This window comes from Rhipicephalus sanguineus, chromosome 7 (assembly GCF_013339695.2).
Source record: "Rhipicephalus sanguineus isolate Rsan-2018 chromosome 7, BIME_Rsan_1.4, whole genome shotgun sequence".
Taxonomy (NCBI): Eukaryota; Metazoa; Arthropoda; class Arachnida; order Ixodida; family Ixodidae; genus Rhipicephalus; species Rhipicephalus sanguineus.
The window spans coordinates 3844444-3866422 of record NC_051182.1 but is presented as its reverse complement, the minus strand read 5'-3'; the positions used below and the strand labels follow the sequence as shown (position 1 = coordinate 3866422).

Sequence of the window (21979 nt, the reverse complement as noted above, 5' to 3'; positions counted from 1 at the left end):
CGTTTATTCCTTTTCTTTTTCAACAAAGCCTATATAAACATAATGGAAGAAATCTACAGCGGATCCACAGCCACTATAGTCCTCCATAAAGAAAGCGACAGAATCCCAATAAAGAAGGGCGTACGGCAGGGAGACAAGATCTCTCCAATGCTATTCACCGCGTGTTTACAGGAGGTTCTCAGGGCCCTAGATTGGGAAGAATTAAGGATAAGAGTTAATGAAGAGTATCTCAGTAACGTGCGGTTCGCTGATGATATTGCATTGATGAGTAACGCGGGAGACAAATTACAGCTCATGATTACTGAACTGGATACGGAAAGTAGAAGAGTAGGTCTCAAAATTAATATCTATAAAACTAAAGTAATGCGGAACAATCTTGGCAGAGAATAGCACTTTGCGATAGGTAGCGGGACATAGGTGGTGGAAGTTGTAAAGGAGCACATCTAATTAGGACAGGTAGTAACCGCGGAGCCCAATCATGAGAGCGAAATAACTAAAAGAATAACGATGGGATGGGGCTCATCCGGTAAGCATTATCAAATCATGAACGGTAGTGCACCACTATCTCTCAAGAGGAAGGTATATAACAGCTGCATCTTACCGGTACTTAACTACGGAGTAGAAGCCTGGAGACTTACAAAGAGGGTTCCGCTTAAATTGAGGACGACACAGCGAGCGATGGAAAGGAAAATTGTAGGTGTAACCTTAAAGGGACCCTCTAACACTTTTCCTGACCTCATTGTTTTACAGTTTTTAATTTCGGGTTGCGTAAACTGGAGGCTGAAGAGTTTAGTGAAGCAAGAACGGCAGCGGTAGGGGCACGCAGTTCGAAGTTATTCAGCCTAGAACACTCAAAATACAATAAAATAGAGGCCTACCCTATACTCGATTTTCGCGGGGTCACCTGACCACGTTTCACTCGCCCTGTGACGTCTGATGGCGCCCCAATGAAATGAACTGAAAGATCCTACGTACGGGAAGCTTGCACACAATGTTGGCCGTTCTTTCCAACGTATTGATGACGCCGTTGCGATAGTAACAAACAATGTGGTGCATTAAGAGTGAAACTGCGCGTGCGAAACGAGGCAGATCGTGAACGCCTCTACCATGTTTTCTAGTTTTAGTCGTGTTTCTTGTTGCGACGCCGTCTATATCAACGTTCTTACATTTTTTTCCCCTTCAGTTTCTGCAAACAACGGCGCCTGGAGCGTCCCGAGCGCGTTTCCCTCCAGCGCCGTGGCGTTCGGCGCATTCTTCGCCGGGCGCTGCAGTTTTAAAGCTGAAATGTCTAAGATCGTTTGTCTTGTTGGTGTTCAGTGAAAAAAAAAACATGCCAAAGAAAAACTAAACCCAATATTAACCCCTTTTGTGATGCAACGCCGCTATTACTTCTAACGTTACATTTATCCAATCACAGGCCAGCGCCCATCTTCGTCATTTCCGCGCGCAATAGTTCTGGCGAGTGCCACTACACTTTGATGCGGTCGGCAGCGATGTAGGCGCTTCAAAAAAACTGTTGGAGGCCCCCTTTAAGAGACAGGAAGAGAGCAGAGTGGGTCAGGGAACAAACGGGGGTTAAGGATATCATAGTTGAATCAAGGAGAAGAAATGGATATGGGCCGGGCACGTAGCATGTCCGCAGGATAACCGGTGGTCATTAAGGGTAACTGACTGGATTCCAAGAGATGGCAAACGCGTGAGGGCGAGACAGAAAATTAGGTGGGTAGATGAGATTAAGAAGTTTGTAGGTATAACGCGGCAGCAGAAAGCACAGGACCGGGTTTATTGGCGGAACATGGGAGAAGCCTTTCCCCTGCAGTGGCATAGACAGGCTGATGATGATGTTGTTGATGATGATGATGTGGACGCGCTCACGTTGACGCCTAGCGGTACGTCTCCGTACCGACGACTAACGCCCATGATTATGATTTAACCCTTGTGGTAGCTGAAGTTCCAAAAAACACGGTTGATCCCTCTGGCATAGGAATCGGAATAACACGAAAGTAAAGCGTGCCCTTACAGAAGTAACTGAATGCTTACTCTACATTGATATAAGCGAGTTTGCACAATGTATATTGATGTCTGGCAGCTAATGGCGCCGTTTAACGTGTATGCACCCACTTTGATGACTGGTGGTACATCTGCATCCCGAAGACTAACGTCCCTGCTAAATGATTAAACAAACCCTTGTGGTCCTGTAGTAGTTAACGGTGAAAGCGTAATCAGTGAACGAGTTGTGATAGCCAGAAGAGCGTCGCATATTGGACGCAGAGCTTGTTCGCCATCCCGCGGCATGTTAAAATGTGATTGAACATTACGGCCGGACTAGAGGGAAACGCAAAGCGCGTCGTGTCGCCTCGAAAGCCCCACTATGGTGGCATAGCCCGGCCGCTTTTTTTCTCGGGGCGAGCGCGACAACGGGGAACGCGGGGTTACAGCCAGGTGAGGCAGGCGCGCGTCGCAGAACTATTTTTGGTTTGTATTAGCGTAATGCTGAGCGAGGCTGACGCTTTTACGACGCTTGGGCAAAGGTCGCCACCTCGCGGTGTGTTAAGGCATTGACAAAATTCAACTTCTATTGAAAACGCGCCGAATGGGACGGACGCGAAACGCGTTGCAGGTGCTAGTCGCGGAGGCCACAGCAATGACGAATTACTTTACCTTACCACTCCCAGAGGTCAACGCCACCCAGCCGACCGGGGGAGTGGTAGATATAAAAGGCGCGTTCGTAAAGTCTCCAGAGTCTGTGACCGTGGCGCAGTGGATAGCGTGCCCGGCATCTGTTGTTGCAGACCGAGCGGTCGTGGGTTCGATGCCCGTTGACGGTACCTTTTTTTCTTTGCCATCTGATTGTGTATATTTTTTCGACGTCATTTCCGTGACGGAAATACGTCACTGAAGTCTTGGTGGACCCCGGCATAAAACACTTTCGTGTTAAAAAGTGAAATGTGTCGTCACAGGAGTAGTTGATTGTTTGCATTGGTATATTAGAGCTTGTACAATGTTTACTGTTGTTTGCCAGATATAGCACCGCTTCATGTGGATGCACTCACGTTTACGCCTAGTGGCACATCTTCATACCGACGACTAACGCCCATGATAGTGATTTAATCCTTGTGGGAGCTGAAGTTCTTAACATTTGCGCGGACTCCGCATATGGTGAATCTCGTGCAACGATGACATCAACAAGCACATAATAAACACTGATACTCGATATGCACTGCTTCAAAGCGTGGTGACGCGTAGAGAAACGCTACGCGCGTGGTGTCTTCCCTCTAGCCTGGCCGTCAATTTTCCAGGGCGAGCGGGGAACGCGGTGGGACAGCCAGGCGAGCGTCGGAGAGCTATTTTTTTAGGGGCGAAGCTCCTTAAGGCGGCACCCGTTCGTCCCTCGTAGTATTGCTTAACCAGTCGTAACGCTAGTACCAGATCTTGACCTCCAAGGTGGTGCCGGTGGGAGATTTTTCCTGTGCGTTGTTGAACAATAGAAAATTCGCAGCGTGCGCGTTAACTAAAAGCGAATTCTTCTGTCTCTCATTCCCCATTAGCAGCCATTGGCATGTTCCACTAGGAAACGTTAGTAGAAGTAGAAGTTTAAGTGTTAGCTAAAATCCGACTTCTTCTGTCTCTCATTCCCATTAGCAGCCATTGTTTACCTCCAAGGTAGTGCCTGGTGAGATTTCTCCTGTGCGTGATTAAACAATAAAACTTCTGTTCAAAACGCCGTTGATTGATGAAATAAACCAACGAAAGACGCCAGATGTTTTCTAAAAGCAAAACGAAAGAACGCCAGATGTTTCTAAAGCAAAACGAAAAGACGCCAGCTGCTTAACGAAAGACGCCAGATGTTTTCTAAAGCAATGGTTTTCTAAACAATGAAAATTCACAGCGTACATGTAAAATGAAAGTGAGCTGCAAGTCGTCATAACTCATCGAAGCTTTAGTATAAACGCGCCCGATCTCACGTCGGTGATGATGTACTGGGCAGAATTCACGGAAGATTCACGGTTTACCGATGAACCTCCGCAGCTTCGCCCACTCATCATCATTCACTCCGTGGATATGCTGTGATTTTTTATATGGATGGGTACTATGAGCGTGGCTGGTGCTAAAGCACCAGCTCGCGGTGTGTTTTTAAAACGTTGACGAAAATACACTTCTCTTGTAAACGCGCCGAATTGGATGTTCGTAATAGAGCTGTGCACGGGCCGTATTTCCGAGCCCGGGCCCGGCCCGGGCCCGCTGACTTTGTCGAAGGCCCGCCCGAGCCCGACGGCAAAGGGCTGCGAGCCCGCCCGGCCCGGCCCGACGTACGAAAACACAATCCCGGGCCCGGCCCGGCCCAGCCCGGCTTTTTGAATGTTCGCTGCGAAAACAAAACTTCGTTTTCCGGTAATTTGGCATTTTATTGAGCATATCAAATATGACCAAACGACACACGACGAACAGTCTCTAATAGAGACTGTTCGCGGCACGTTTGCTATACAAGTAGACGGCCTCATGCCAGCAACAATGGAGTTCACTCGCCAAAGCCGTCACGTGTATGGGGTATGCCCATGTCAGCATCAGCTTGCACGAAGGCGGTCTACGTCGGGTCGCTCGTCGCTGTCCCGTGCATTTTCACTCATATGGGATTTGGCCTTAAATCTAACTCGGAACAATCGCGTGGTGCCGTCACTAGCACAGGTGGGGTCACTTCTTTGTTTGTCGGAGTGAAACAGAGGCAGTGCTTTACCTACTCCCCTGTTGTTTAAAGTGGCTAATGCAAAGGAAAAGCGGTAAAGGGCGGTCGCGGAAAAGGCGCTGTATGCGTGCTGGAAAACAATTCCCGCTCCTTCTCTATATTTCGGGCTTGAGTCGGGCTTTGCGCCGGGCCCGAGCCCGGCCCGATAAAACTCCAAGTAGTCCGAGCCCGGCCCGGGCCGAGGTGAAAATACGTCGGCCTGCCCGAGCCCGGCCCGCGGGCCGTGTCGGACTCGGGCTTTCGGGCTACCCGGATCCCGTGCACACGTCTAGTTCGTAACAACGGCGCGTTTTATATGCGAAGCATCTCTTGCTCGAGGGTATGTCCCGCGACGTGGTAGTCCGCACTCACACTACGCATGCGCAACTCTCCTCCTTCCCTCTCTCCAACAGCTAGGGGTTACTCTCTCCACTTCTCTACCAGCACCTGCTCGCGCTTCTCCTGCGTTCTCGCTTCTGTTCTTGCGGCGTATGCGCTACTCTCCTCCTCTAGTCTCCTCTCCTTCAAGTGGTAGAGCGCTGTGCGCGTTCAGTAAAGCGCTTGCTTCGGGGGACTTCTCTGAAATGCGGGCTCGACATGCCGAATTCTCTCCGGCGCAGCGCCGCGATGAGCGCCAGCGCATGCGCGTTTCCTCCCCCCTCTCTCTCCTCTCCTACGCTGCCTCCCTCTCGCGCGCCTGTAGACCGCGTTCCCCGCTCGCCCTGTGAGAATTAACGAGATTTATAGCGCGGAACTTCTACACAAGGGACAAAGGAACACGACGAGCACAAGCGCTAACTTCCAACTAACGTTTAATATCTGCGCTCGCAAATATATACAGTGAAAGACAGAAAATAAAAGAAGAACCAGCTACAGCCACTCATCTGATCACCACCACACGTGTTCGTTGCATTGCATTTTACCAGCTGCCATCAAGATATCCCATTTCTCTTTGGGGTAAGAGAGGGGATGGTGCGCTGACACATTCGTAATCACCGCAGTTCATTGCTGCGGCTTCTATTATTTCACGCGTGCACCGGTCTTTGTCTCTAAACAACACTGCCGTATTGTCAAAGTAAGGTATGCACCCACACTCCTGGCAATGTTGCCCCTGGTGCCCTTGTCTTCCTTTTGCCACGTTGCCGCTGTGCTCCCTTAGACGGTTGTTGAGGCATCTTTCCGTCTGCCCGACGTATGTTCTGCCACACGACAGCGGTATCCTGTACACAACACCTTCGGCGCATGCGACGTATCTGTTCTTGGGCTGTGTATTGCATTTCCTTTTTTCCTTTTTTACTGGTGAAGTCAGGTTGCATAAGTTGGTCAATTTCTGGGGGGCTGACATGACGACTCTGACGCCTGCATTTTCGCCAATCTTCTTGAGACGGTGTGACGTTGAGTGCAGATATGGAATTACAGCCACCTTCCTTTGATCTCGTTCCTCTTTTTTGTCCGTTTGATCCCGCTGACACGCCTTCTTCGTCTTGCGCAGAAGAACCTCAGCTACTGCTACGGTCAAACGGACAAAAAAGAGGAACGAGATCAAAGGAAGGTGGCTGTAATTCCATATCTGCACTCAACGTCACACCGTCTCAAGAAGATTGGCGAAAATGCAGGCGTCAGAGTCGTCATGTCAGCCCCCCAGAAATTGACCAACTTATGCAACCTGACTTCACCAGTAAAAAAGGAAAAAAAGGAAATGCAATACACAGCACAAGAACAGATACGTCGCATGCGCCGAAGGTGTTGTGTACAGGATACCGCTGTCGTGCGGCAGAACATACGTCGGGCAGACGGAAAGATGCCTCAACAACCGTCTAAGGGAGCACAGCGGCAACGTGGCAAAAGGAAGACAAGGGCACCTGGGGCAACATTGCCAGGAGTGTGGGTGCATACCGTACATTGACAATACGGCAGTGTTGTTTAGAGACAAAGACCGGTGCACGCGTAAAATAATAGAAGCCGCAACAATGAACTGCGGTGATTACGAATGTGACAGCGCACCATCCCTTCTCTTATCCCAAAGAGAAATGGGATATCTTGATGGCAGCTGGTAAAATGCAATGCAACGAACACGTGTGGTGGTGATCAGATGAGTGGCTGTAGCTGGTTCTTCTTTTATTTTCTGTCTTTCACTGTATATATTTGCGAGCGCAGATATTAAACGTTAGTTGGAAGTTAGCGCTTGTGCTCGTGTGTTCCTTTGTCCCTTGTGTAGAAGTTCCGCGCTATAAATCTCGTAATTATGGATTACCAACTAGCCCGAAGCAACGCCTTGCTGAGAATTAACGGCCAGGCTAGAGGGAAGACACGACGCGCGTAGTGTTCCTCTTCGCGTTCCACGACGCGAGGTCGGTAGCATGCCCAACGAACGCCAACGGAACGCGATCGTGCAAGTGCTCCGGCTTCGCATCGCCTCATGGTCCCCTTTAGCGGGAGACTGTATTTTTTTTTCGTGCCTGGTGGCACACACGTCACCACCCCGTTATAAAGGGGACGCTCATAGCACCCATTCATCCATCCAAAAGCACTGGCAGACAAAAGTGTGAAATATAAAAGGTGCGTTCATGCAATCTCCCCTATGTGTTTGGTGTTCATTTGTGGAAACACAAAAGGACCAGCAAGATGTACGTGAATTGCTTCATCAAGTCGAAATCAAGTCATCAAGTCAATGCCTTCTACAGATGAAGCAATTTTAAGTAGCCTGCAAACTGTATTTTTTATTTTCTTTTTTTTCTTTGTTCTGTATATATTTGCTTGTCGCTGCTGCATGTATGTACATAGGCAATAAAGAAAGAAAAAAAAAGGCGGTAGCTCAGTGGGCAAGACGCCCGCCAGCCATCGTCGCAGACCTAGACGTCATGGGTTCGACTCCTGTCACGAGAGCTTTTTCCTATAGTTTTTTTTTGCATCTGATGGCGTTCATTTTGCGGACGTATTTCCGTGACGGAGACGGAAATATGTCATGGAAGTCTTGGTGGACCCCGGCATATAACAGTTTCGTGTTAAAGTTGGTGGAACAAGGAATTCTGGAAAGCGATAGAGAAGCGACGTGAAGCATCATGGGAGCATCGACAGGCATAAAAGGAGAAGCGGCCGCAGGATGAAGTCAACTAAATGTGGGAGTTATATTTAAAGAAAGAAACCATTGTACAGAAATTGATCGAGGCAAAAATAAAGGTGAAAGTGAACGCTGGGTGACAGAGATTCACGAAAAAAAGAAGGCCGCGCCTAGGATATTTGGAGCCACACAAAGGCGTGAGGTAGAAATTCTGTCACAATTCCACAACACATAGTAGACGAAGGAGGATATCAATGGGAAGGGTACGAAACGCCACGTTACATCCGAAAGATAACAGCCGAGTCGTTTAAAAAGGTCCTCCAGAAGATTTCCCCGGTGAACAAAACATGGCGGAGAGAGAAACCGAAAAAGGAGCTAGTACTTGAGAATTTCAAGTGGAAAAAGGCCGAAAGAAAATTTCCAAAGCGCACTGGCCCGGGTCTAGGGTTCCCGTCAGCCTCATTAACGAACTAGGACATCACACTAAAGAAGCACTGGTGAAAGCCGTAGCAAAATGCTTAGAGGACAGGCGAATACCGGACTGTTGGCGAAAAAGTAGAATGAACATAATCTATAAAGGAAAGGGTGCCAAGGATAATATTCGCTCGTGTAGGCCGCTAACCATTACATCGGTGCAATAGAGGTTGGAGATGCAGGCAGTAAAAACAAATATGGAAACGTGGGAAGCGCATAATAATATTTTGGGAGAACTTCAGAATGCTTTTCGAATCGACGGGCGGTTAGACGATAGCCTGTTTGTTCTTACGCAGTGTATAGAAACATCTATAATAGAAAAGAGGTCCTTACACGTGGCTTTTCTAGACATCACTGGGGCGTACGACAACATTAATCAGCAAATGTTGTAGGATATTGTAAGGAATGGGCAGAGACAACGACAGCATACAGCCTTTGAGAGAGTTATGCCGAAAAAATACAGTTTGCATAAAATGAGGAGGAATATGTAGCAAAGAGAACGTTGATATTACCAAGGGGCTGAGACAGGGATGTACTTTGTCCCCGCTGTTATTTATGCTTTACGTGGTCAGGATGGAGTAAGCGCTAGAAGAGAGCAACATAGGTTTTAATCTGTGACACAAGCAGGGCGGCGTGGTGATTGAGCATAAGCTGAAAGGTTTATTTTATGTGGACGATATTGTCTTATTTGGGTCATTCCAAGTAAAACGTCCCAACCCAAAATTCGACCACCAGCGATTCTACTGAAAAAAAATTGAGCCAGACGATAACTGTGTGAGATTGATTTTAGTAAAGCATTTTCATTCAGCAAAATTATCTCGTCACGTGACGGCTCATTGAATATTCCGGCGAGAAGGAAAACTTGGGTGGGAATATATTATGCGTATTCACCCTTGAAACTGGGTGCCATGGCACATTGTGTTTTAATCCAGTCTATTGTCATTGTTCTTTCACGTGAAGTCACAAGTAAAACCATATATTAATTTTCCGGCTAAATAGGTTTAGCAAAAAAGCAAGAAAACGTACAAATTCAGACAATTTTCCTAAACCGGCGGCAATGTTGCAGCCGCAAACATTTTTTGGCTATTTTACGAGTCAACTTAGTATCTGCTAAAAACATTTTCAATCTTTGTAAACAAGCATTTATTGAGAAAAATGCTTGCAAAGTTGACAAAAAATGACTTTTTCGGTAGATTCACTCGTAAATTAAGCATTGAGGCCCTCGCGATAAAAATATGTGAGAGGGTTCTTTATATGCTCCAACGTCTTATCTTATGATGTTAAAATTTTTATTTCTGTAATTTTTTTAAAAGGAAAAAATACTTTTGATGTCCACAACCAATGTGACTGGTAGGCGCTGGCAAACAGAAGCGTTTTCCGTGAGTTTAGGTAAATTATTGCGATTGATTCTTGGTTAGTTCTGTAGTTCATATTATTTTAGACCTTGTTAGCTTGTTTGCACTGGTTTTGAGCATTGTCAGCCTTGTTTTAGGTCTCTATTGACCATTTCAAGACCATGAGGCATCACAAAGTAGAAGGACGACGAGCTGGGCCCCTAGAGGGCTACACACATAAAACAGAAATAACGTTTTGAACCTTTGCTACCACGAGGAGGACCACAGCCTATCAGCAGAGTTGAACGTCTTTGCCCCTTCACATGGCAAAAACGCATGCGACGGTGTTGGCGGCCCACTGAAACATCTGGCAGCAAGAGCAAGTCTACGGAGGCCATATGGTGGTCATATACCGCCACGACATGATTTGTTTGGGTGGACCAAAAATAATGTAAATGGTGTTACAGTTATTCGGGTGCCACATTCCATAATTCATGAAATCAGAACCCAGCTCGCTCAGAGTTTCGCCATGGTGATCTTTGTCAAGGGACCCGACAGCTGTACCATTTCGAACCATCTACTCTTTCAACACTGTCCGCCGCGGTGGTGTAGCGGTTACGGTGCTCGGCTGCTGACCCGAAGGTCGCGGGTTCAATCCCGGCCGCGGCGGTCGCGTTTCAATGGAGGCAAAATGCTAGAGGCCGTGTACTGTGTGATGTGAGTGCAGAACCCTCCGCTATGGCGTGCCTCATAATCATGTCTTGGTTTTGGCACGTAAAACCCCAGATACAGTTATTACTCTTTCAGCAGTTCATGTTGGGATTACATCATTCTCCAACACTCATGAACTTCAAGTGAGAAAGCCGGTGTGAATGACTAGGTAGCCTACTTTGACATTAACAATTAAGGTGCAGAAAATGCGACCAGATGACGCCACATAGGAAAGCAAAGGCCTGAACGACAAGAAATTTACCTTTGAAAGCCATGATTTCCTTTTGAAAGGGTTGGTAAATTATGAGACGCTGTTCTTGTGCTAATGTCAAACACCCGATACCAAGGCATCATGTGAATGACGCATCCGTATGGAATAAAATGAAGCAGAGTCAGGCAATAAATACCACCGCCAAACGCTTATGCCCATGCTCTGCTCGTCTGCCTGACTTCCCCTAGTGCCAAGAAAGCCAGTTATGAAGGCATAAAAGTGAACTAGTTTCGATATAAATGTACACTATATGATTCGAAATCACGCTGCCAAAGTTTGCTTGAAAAACTCACGGAGTCCTCATGTAAGCCCAAAAAATCGCCGAGAAAAAGCACGCGTTCTGCAGTAAACTGAGATCGGTAGTGCCTGCCAGTGATGATATTAGGTGTGGTCATCAAAAATTATTTTTTCGCTTTAAACAAAATTTACAGGAATAAAAATTTCCACATCATAAGAGAAGACGTTGGAACATATAAAGAACCCTCTCACATATTTATATCTAGAGGGTCTCAATGCTTAATTTACGAGTGAATCTACCAAAAAAGACTTTTTTTTGCCATCTTTGCAAGCATTTTTCTCAATAAATGCTTGTTTGCAAAGATTGAAAATGTTTTTAGCAGATACTACGTTGACTCGTAAAATAGCCAAAAAATTTTTGCGGCTGCAACATTGCCGCCGGTTTAGGAAAATTGTATGTGTACGTTTTCTTGCTTTTTTGCTAAACCTATTTAAGCCGGAAAATTAATATATGGTTTTACTTGTGACGTCACATGAAATAACAATGACAATAGAATGGTTTAAAACACAATGTGCCATTGCATCCAGTTTCAAGTGTGAATAAGCATGATATATTCCCACCCAAGCAAAACGGTAAGTTGGGCCAGTTGGTTGGGATTCATTTTTTTCACTCGGGGACAGCGCAACACACACGAGGACAAGAAAAGGAAACGGACAACACAGCGCCGTGTTGTCCGTTTCCTTCTCTTGTCCTCGTGTGTGTTGCGCTGTCCCCGAGTGAAAAAAATTAATTCCCACCCAACTTTTCCTCCTCGCCGGAATATTCAAAGGGCCGTCACGTGACGACATAATTTTTCTGAACAAAAATACTTTACTAAAATCACTCTCACACAGTTACCGTCTAGCTCAATTTTTTTCAATAGAATGGCTGGTGGTCGAATTTTTGGCTGGGACGTTTCACTTGGAATGACCCATTTGCGGACAGTCGAGATGATATACAGCGGCTGTCGGATATATGCGGAAGGGAAGGTGAAGCTCTTGAACTAGGATTTCGTCCGGACCAGGACGAATTTTTCAGCGACTAAGAGGCTTTATTTCTGAAAAATCCGTATGGATTTCCTTGTGGCTTCGTGCTACAAACGGGTGGTTGTCTATTTTCCCTTGCCTCCGCACTTTTCCCTAACATTTGGACAATGTTCCCTGAGGCGATCGTTTACACCCCCCCCCCCGCTTTGGCCTACTTAGGTATTGCCATATGAAATAGGCACCGTGTGGAAAAGAAGTGCTTCCGAATGTTTAATAAATGCACACTTGTAACAAGAAGCAAAAGTGAACTCGCGTGGGAGATAATTAGATAGTTCAGGAGATAAATGTGTGGCCAAACCATCGATTGCACTATCTTTCAAAGAATTGTGTTCCCTGCGAATTCATTGATGTGTCGTATTTTATGCCTGCTGCGCCGGCGTCAATCAAGGTCACGTGCGCCCTTATATGTTATGTTCTCCTGGCTTCAATAAAGTGTTGAAATTTAGCGCCTGTGTGTCATACGTGTTTTTTGTCCTCGTCTGTTTGTGCGCTTAGAGTTTATTGGTCATGTCATACCAGCACGCCCAAACCGCCACAATTGTGACCTACAAGAAGCCTTGATATTTAGGGACAATAATGGAAAGCTGAACTAGCCGACGATAGAAATGAGTAAGCTACGGTTAGAGTATTATTGGTGGCAGAAAACTAGAGTGAAAGGACAAAAATAAATAGCAGGAAAAATAACGCCATAAGGAGCAGAGAACTGGGCTGTGAATTTGTTGTTTCTTCTCTAGACTAAGACTGATTTAATTGTAGTAGATGAGGCATTACGCCAACTTATGAAAAAAAGAGGAGCTTTTTCTTTTTTGTCGAGCCTGGTGGCGCACATGTCACCGCCCCGTTATTAAGGTTGTGATCATAGCAATTATCCATCTATCCATCCCAAATCCCTGGGAATATCTCCAAGGCTTTCATACTTTTCCTGTCGTTACTGGTGGGATATCCATTTCCTCCGGGCTACTCTACTACCGTAGGGGGAAACAGCGCGAGCACGAGGACAAAAATAGGCGCACACATAACCACACGTAGGGCTGTGGTTAAAAAAAGAAAGAAACAGCGCTACGTGTGGTTATATGTGTGCCTATTTTTGTCCTGGTCCTCGCGCTGTTTCCCCCTACGATATGTTCAACCAACTAGCCGACAAGTTCACCCTACTCAATACTTCTTAGATTATCGTCCTGGTTGTCCCGGCTACTGTACAGATCTCTGTAAAACTCCTCCGCTACTTTACCTATCCTATCCGTATTTGTATCTGCCTTCCTTGTCCTTGAGTGCATATATATGGATTTTGCCTGTGCCCAGTTTCTCTTCACCGCTTTGAGCCTTCACCCGCACTTTAGAGCATGTTCAATTATCTCCATGTAATACCTTCTTATGTCGGCTACCTTACGCCTACTGATGAACTTCGTAAGCTGTACCAGTTCTATTTTGTCTATCGTGGTTGAGACTTCTATGCATTGACATTTCTTAACGAGGTTTTTCCTCTCCTTGGAGAGCTTTGCAGTGTCCTGTGTAACCTTATGTAGTATTCCTCTTTACCCCTCCGCACGTGTTGTGTTGGGAACTGTGCGCGTGATTGGTTCCCGTCCCTGCCTTTCTACTTCGCTTCTCTGTCACTTTTATGCAAACACTTTCAATGAGTGTGTTCGTGATGTGCCACTTTTCAGTCACCGTAACCGCGTTTCTGCCACTGACAAATCGGTGAGTGAATCAGAACCTTTCGCCGTTCACTCGAGATGTGTGCGCGGCACACACCGTTGCACCAAACATCCACGGACATTTTGGCGGCACCGCTAGATGACACAACGTGGTCAAAGAAAAACGCTTGAGATGAGTCCCTCTGCACTAAACGCATCATACGTTGCCTTGCTGGTTCTCTGCATTCTTACAATGTCACTTGGATTATTCGAGCAGTCATGGTTCCGGTATTTTCCATACCGTACACTCTTAGAAAAAAAAGGTTGGCACATTCACCAACTAAATCTTAACCGCTTACTTGTCACAAAAGAGCACTAACCTCTTAGTCAGTGAAGGTAGTAAAATGCAGGTTAGCAAGTGAATAGTACTAACAGGAATCTGTAGCCCATTACCGAGCTGTTAGTGGCCGCACTAGCAACTCAGCAACCGTACTAACCTAGACCACAGGTTGACGCCAATATTTTGTTTACATGTGCGTGCACATTGCCATATCAAGTTGATTCTATTACAAAAGCATCTATAAAATAAAATAAGAAAAACCAAATGGCATTGTCCTCGTACACTGATTAATGAGAGCTAATTACTTCAAATATTTACCATGGCAAGTACTCATCACAACAACATACAAAGAGGCATAAACGGACCACAAACCAGAAGACGCACAGAAGCGCACATACCGAACTCGTGCCCGACGTCTACTACAACCGCAGCTTGAGTGCTATTTATGCTCCTACCTTGGGATAGCTCAACGTGTACCCGTTAGAGCACTGCACGGGCCGTGATTCTCGGCCCGGGCCAAGCCCGGCCCGAGAGCTCATTCACGTTTACCCGCCCGAACCCTGCCCGGTGACTCAAAGCCAGACCCGGGCCCGGCCCAAGCCCGCGAAAAAATTTCCCCTACCGGGCCCGGCCCGGCCCGGCCCGACCGCTGATTGAGTCCAACTGGGGGCCGAGCCAATAATCTATGTGGTGTTGCCCGAACACGAAATCGACAGCGAGGCATTTTAAATATAAAAAAAATTGGCAGATCCCACGTACCGTGGGAATCGATGTTATGCGAAACATGCGCGGGATGGTGACTGTGGCATAATTTTTCACATTGAGCCAAACGTTACAGAATCACGCTTTAGAAATATGGAAGTGGTACACCCACATTCATATGTTGAAGAGTCGCATATCTATTATATAACCAGTTGTTTACAGTTGCGTAACGATGGCAACAGCAACATGGGTGTTACCAACACCTAGACGCGGTAAGCTGATATGTAGTGCTTATAGTCTTCAGTACTAGATAGCGCAAAGCCGAACCGGAAAAAGAACGAACACAGACGCAAAGGACAGGCGTTACTCGCAACTACACTTCATTCAGGAAAGTTTCCCTAGATATATAAAGATCCGAGTGGCACGCGCCGGCACACTGCACGTACGTTACAGTCACGGTTACAGATATGCTTATACTTGTCCGTTATGACGGAGAACGCGCGCACTTTTCACGAACCCGTGTGTATGTGTAGAAGGGGTTCTTGACAGTTCTTGAACAAGGTCATCGTCATAGTGATCAGTGAGCACCAGCAGCTGCAGCCGGACTTGTTAATCGGATCCGTTCGTGATAGCAGCTATGAGGAGTCTAAAGTGTAGTGAAGTGCGAGGTATAGTGCAGCTGGTGGAAATCCTGGATGCCTCTTATGATGAAATGATCTACGATGTCTCCTGTCGTGGACGCGGCAACGAGGTCTTTTGATGCCTTCTCCACATCCAATACGTCTTTCACGCAGTATAAGGACCAAGCGTTGTTGGGTCTTGATAAATCAATGTTCAGCTCGCCGGTAAAGATGGAGGTCTGGTTCTCTCAGCAGATTTATTGTGGAAAGCATTGAATTGACGCCGGTTTGTGCGTAATCCACGTGGTCTGCCACGTGGGCCACGTGGACGAGTGGATGGTAGTTGAGCGTCTTGCCAGGGGTGTTCTGTTTTCAGTTTCCTCACTTTCCTTGCGTCCGCAGCGGCGGTGTATCGGTTAAGGGGCTCGGCTGCTGACCCGAAGGGCGCTGGTTCGATCCCGGCCGCGGTGGGCGCATTGCTATGCAGGCAAAATGCTAGATGCCCGTGTTCTGTGCGACCTCAGTACACGTTGAATACCCGATGGTCAAAATTTCAGGAGCCCTTCGCTACGGCATCTCTGATATGATGCCGTGGTTTTCAGACATAAAACCCCAACAAATATTATTATCACTTTCCTTGCGTGTCAGTGTGTGTGTTCGCAGTTACTGTGTTGGTTGAGACTCTGTATCACCTGTGGCACATATCCGCATAACATTAACTCTCGTTTACGGGTATGTGTCATACGTGACTGAGAGAAAGGGTTTCATGACGTATGCGACAGGTATTTTGCGTTATTCATGTCATCACCAGTGAATCGTGTTCGTCATACAATGATCTCCTGCTCTGCCAATTTTAGTATATTACAAGTTATGGAGACGACCAGGCGAGCGCCCAGACGTAGGCGGCTAGATAGATAGATAGATAGATAGATAGATAGATAGATAGATAGATAGATAGATAGATAGATAGATAGATAGATAGATAGATAGATAGATAGATAGATAGATAGATAGATAGATAGATAGATAGATAGATAGATAGATAGATAGATAGATAGATAGATAGATAGATAGATAGATAGATAGATAGATAGATAGATAGATAGAAACGGCCAATGTGCCTGAGGTTCGCTAAGAAATGCTTCGCATTTAATATCTGCGCTTTGTTGGCGCATGCGTCGCAAACAATTATATTGTAACCTACGGTAATTTCTTGTAAATAGGGGCTCATGGTGGAAACAGATGAGAGGACATACTGGGTGCGATGAACATTTGTGCGGCAGTGGTATACCATACGGATTTTTTCTGCGAATGCAATGGGGATCATCAAGGCCGTTTTGTAGCAGATAATGTTGTAGCAAGGAAAGTAATTTGCAGCATGAGTTCAGTTTCGATAAGGAGCGCAATAAACACAGAGGATACAGAGAACAGAACGCTCTCTTCACTTTCTTTTTATTGCGCTCTATATTGAAATTTAAAGCATGCTCTAACGACAAAGCCGATCGTGCACCCTTCTGGATATTTAGCATCTGTTTTCAACACAGTAGCATCTTGTCACAGCAAGAAAAATAAAGGAGGAAGCCCTGTTGTAAATACACAAACCTATAGATAAATATTATAATGAACCATGTGCACCACGTGTACTGTTTGATATAAGTATAAGAAGCCGAAACGACGCAAAAACTATTTGTCATAACATTCTTTTCATATATCACACCATTGCTAGTATATACAGTATTTCTTGTGACATAGGTTATAGTTTATTTCTTCAGATGTTATAGTGCAAAAAATCAAACTGTCAAGAGATTCCGGCTTTTAGCACGCCATGCGCTGTTGCATCACACACCTGGCGCGCTAAAATTTCTTGCACTGCTTGCGCTAGCCGCAGGGGCGCACAACTGCGTTGCGAATTCTGAAGGCGTCGGCAGTAGTTGTTCGTAACTTACACCACTGGAGCAAGTTTAGGATGTCTTTGTGGACCTCTGCAGAAAGTACATAGCTGTACAGCTCATCCCTTCATTTATCTCGTTCCCCAACATCGTGCCACTCTTCAATAGCATCCATAAAGCTCCTCTTTGAGGGCTTCTCCTTGCAGTTTTCAGCAGTGTATGTTATGCACTGTTTGCACTGTGCTCTTTTTTCCCATATTACAATGGTGTATGCCTTCCTAACGACGCTGTACCAATAGAAGGTGGCCATTGGACTACGCGGGTAGGACTGGCAAGAGGTGGACGAAGTGATTTCGTTCTCATTTGAAGATCAAGGCACGAAAATGCTTCTAGACGCTTACTCGTTGAATACATATGGTTCGAAGTAAGGGGACATCACGCAGCAGGAAATTCGTAATTGTCTTTTTTCAAGCCAGATATTTCGACAAGCGAATATACTCTGCCCTACGCTTTCTTTAATTGATCTATGTTATTCCTGCACATTCCAAAGCTATTGGGGCAGTATCATGTAGCTCTCGCACTATATAGCGCAGGCGTCTAAAACACGCTGCCCGCGGACCTCTCGCTTGCGGCCCGCGGTCCGCACATGACAGTCTTCGTTTGTCTTTTTTTTTATTTTCTTTGTAAGTACGTTCTTGAGCTACACAGGCATGACAGGTCTAAAACATTGTGTTTTTCGTGAGACACCCCCTGCGGTCACCATGTGCCGATACATAACCGTGAAAGAAAACTCTGTATTTGAGAATCGGCGTCCAGATTTTAGTCATTTGGAGATAGCTATCGATATGTGTCATCCCCTTCAGAAATCACCCATATATAAGCTGTGGGAAAGGTCTTCTTTCAAATGATAACGTTAGCTGACATCTTGTACAACGTACCCCTACCCTCCCCCCGCTCCTACCTGCGTCACTGTCCTGGCCGTCGCAGGAGTAATTTTCGTCAATGCGGCCCGTACGCGGAGTTGACCTTCAGACACGTGATATAGCGAAACAAGATGAACAAGCCCGAGCCTGTGCAGTGCTCTAGTACCCGTAAGCAGCCGTAGAATTCAGAAGAATAACTGATGTTATGCGCCCATTATCTTGTGCCCTATATTTGCATATAAGTGTGCCATCACGTAGTACGAAACGGTTACTCCAACGTAATGAAGAAAATTAAAGTTTGTGCTAATTTTGCATAATACTGCCACGACTGCGGCATAATGTACTGCTGTGTTTACGAAGCATCTGGCACCATGGGTGACTTAGTAGTTACCTAGTAAAACGCATTAAGAAAGCCTCCGTAGTTAGTTACGGCATAATTTGCAAGCTTTACTAGCTGCTGGCTAGTAAAAAGGTGTGCCGCGGAGGTAGGAAAATACGCTAGAAACTAGTAAACACGTGCGTTTACGAAGTGTCTACTAACTTTTCTTAAGAGTGTGGCACGCTTCCTTTGCGTCTAGGTAATCGTGCATCCCAAGTTCAGGTCAGCGCAAATACGGAACGTGGCCGTGCTGAAGCTTCGGGAAGAGGTGGCCACAACGCCCACTATAGGGCGAGTAGTGCTGGCCAAGCCTGAGGATGGATCCTTCGTCGGCAAGCACTGTGTCGTCAGTGGCTGGGGAAAGAACCTCAAGCGTAAGTTTCGCTATCCCAGCTACGCCTTGAAATTTTCTACGCGTCGTCTCTACTTCTGTATGACCGAGACACTGACAAGACAAAAAGTGTTGCCTCACACAGTACACTGGCACACAACGAGCATTCTGAGACTGAATATTCGCCTGTGTGAAGTTACCTTGAACGGACCGATGCTGCAATGAATCCTTCGTGCAGGCGGGTCCCTGTCTTCTGTGCTTACCAAGGCGAACGTTAGCATCGTGGAAAGAACGGCCTGCCAAGAAGTCCTCAGGAAGACCATGCTGGGCCCATCGTTCGAGCTCGACAAAGGCTCCATGTGCGTCGCCGGGGAGGGCGGAGCGGCTGCCTGCCAGGTTTGCACATTTCCCACTTCCACGGAGAAGCGCTGACTACGGAGAAGCCTTTAAAAATGAACGTATAAATACCTTCAAGCAACAGCTAAGAAATATAGCTTTCAGATTATTCAGGCGTGTGAAAAGTGATACACGGGCAAGTTGTACAAGAGCGATAAAATATAAAGCAATCGGAATTAAAGAAAAAAACGACAGCAGAAAACGCGGCAATTCAACCAAACAGCTAATTGTGTTCCTAGTTTTTACGAAACATGGCAATGAATTTGGTAGTACAACGGTACTGACAGAAATTGCAGCATATGTTTTGCTGAAGTAGAGTCGTAGAACAGTGAGCGCAATAACAGGGCAGCAGTCACCATAAAAAACGTGCGACTCTAGCTAGAGCATTTTCGTGACGCGAAATTGCACATACGCTTATGAATTGTTTTGAAATGAACCATGAACCACCTCAAAAAAAAAAAAAAAAGGTTTGGTTTAAGCAGGGCGTCGAACCGCAACAAGCACTGGTTCGGTTTGCCCAGAACGTGCAGTAGTAAAGAAAGCCGAGCTAGTTGGTACGAATGCATTGTGGAATAGCGCAAATAACAGACAGGGGCTCGCCTCTGTCCCTGAGTGTTATTTGCGCTATTCCAGAACGCAGAACGTACGTGCACTAATTTTCTTCTGGTTCTGTTCCCGTGCGGGAAAAAAAAGCTCATAAGAGTTCACGAAAAAGGTGGCACACTCAGCCAGCTCGAGAACCAGGGCAATTCACAAAACTTCCCTTTCGTAAGTGCGTTTTTTCATTGGTGAACCGGCTTCGCTTGATATATGTTCCTCAACGTGATTGGCTGAAATATTTTCTTGCGAAAATTTTTAGCATCAGACGTTACTGCTAATACAAGCCCAGTACGGCACGTACATTGTACCTTGTCCCATGGAAACACGATGCATTGGTGAACCGGCTTCGCTTGATATATGTCGGTCATCGTGATTGGCTGAAATATTATCTTGCGAAAATTTTTGGCGCAAGACATTATTGCAAATGCGAGCCCACTGCGGCCCAATACATTGTACCTTGCGCCACGGAAACACAATGTACAGTGCAATTCGCTTGTACGCGCAAGAATGTGATGCCTGGCGAGTTGGTTATGGTTCCTTTTTAAGGCTGCGCTATGATGGCTGAACGAGGAGGTCTCAGCATCGACGGTGGTACGCCGCGCAAGTCGGCCTGGTGCTTTTAAGTGCAATGCACTTATCGACCGAAGCCAAACAGCGTCCATCCGTGACAATGCATTTCCAAGCGAAGCAGCCGCCGAGCTTCGCCGCATGAGCGCGTGGCTGTGGCCGGGCTGATGGCGCCCTTGTCGCGTGACAGCGTTGACTGACCGAGTGCGTCCATTGCTGCCACTTCATGAACGCCCATACTGCGCCACAGGCGATAGCATCCCTTTCCGTCGGGCAACGTCTGCGCTCTTGCGCTTTTCCGCCACAGACGCCGCTGAGGAGGCTCACCTAGAATAACAGCGCGCGCTCGCCTGAGAACGCCAGTGTCGACGGAAAGCGGATCCCGCATTCAGGGATAAGCGAGCAGACGAAGAACGACTACGGCTCAACCCTACGATAGGAAAACAGGACACATCAGCCAAGCGGCAACAACGCAAAAGAAAATCGCAAGGTCGCAGCCACAGAAACACAAGCGAATTAAACGTCGGTATACAGCCGATCCCGAGGTGCGAGCGCATATACATGCTGCGAAAAAAGAAACACAGGGAGAGAGCATGCAATTGCACTTCCCCAACCTCCCTCTGAAGATTAGTTACCCACAAACCGGCATCGCATTCCTCGTGAACTTCTCCAGCATTCAGTAAGAGGGGAGCTGCCCACGATTTTCAGGCGAAAACCTTTAACGTTTCATATTCGCGGCGTCCGTCCGTCCGTGCCCTGAAATGGTGCCAGCTGTGGCCTCTTTCCCTCACACTCTGAACGCAAGCACGTGATGCACAGCGGCTCATAGCAACACTTGCGCGTTGCTCCTTCCTAATGCGCGTTGCGCCACTGTTGCGCGACTGCGGCGGCGACGTCCAGCGGCAGCGTCCATCTGTGCCCCCCTCACACTCTCTCATCAATCACGCGATGGCACAGCGGTGCGTGCGGCAACGCTCCTTCGGCAGACGTCTCGTTGCAGCAGTCGAGTTAGTCGGATGGCTCCCAAGCGGCCCGGTGATGATTGCACGTCAAGCGGTTCGGAGAAGCGCCGCAAGAATGTGGATTCTCCCGAAACCACGGCGTAGTCAGTCGAATCGCCACAGGCTTTCGCCGAACACACTTTGGCATTTACAAAGTGTACTTGAAAATTTTTCTCATGACACCGACAGGTGGCGCGCTCGTCGTCTCCGAGATACGTCGCCCAACGCCTCGCGTTGGGCGCTCACGGGAAGACGACAAATGAGGCTGTAAAGCGCGATATGGGATGGACAAGTTTTGAGGTGACGGAAAGTCAGAGCAACCTGAGGTTAAGAGAGAGGCTAAGGAATGTAAGACTAGATGGGCAGACAGTTGTTCAGCTATTTGTATAGGAAGAGCGTTGGCACACGGTGGACAAAAAGAACTAGGAGGCTCACCAGCAAATATACGGCCGGCAGTGTAAGCAATATGGCAACAAAGAACGTTAAAGGGCAACTCCGGTGATTTTTCGAGGTCACTGGATTTCAACAACATTCTCTGGGCACGTTCCTTTTCACGTTCCCATCATTTATGCCAAATTACAGGCTGGAAAGATACGCAGATTCATTAAACACGAATTTTATTGATTTTCCCGACTTTCTCCACCTTGCTTCCCAGAATTATTGGCAACATTGTGAGCGTGACGTCATTTTTGGCAAG

The 21979-nt window shown here is 46.9% G+C and overlaps 1 protein-coding gene across 1 annotated transcript in view; it reads left to right on the top strand.

Annotated features, from left to right (window-relative positions):
* Positions 1–21979, top strand: part of LOC119399273 (phenoloxidase-activating factor 2) — a 239389-nt gene that overhangs the window by 197492 nt on the left and 19918 nt on the right. Inside the window, exons 6-7 of the mRNA XM_037666088.2 lie at positions 18587–18761; positions 18957–19114. Coding sequence (XP_037522016.1) covers positions 18587–18761; positions 18957–19114 — 333 coding nt within the window. The remainder of the gene's footprint in view (positions 1–18586; positions 18762–18956; positions 19115–21979) is intronic.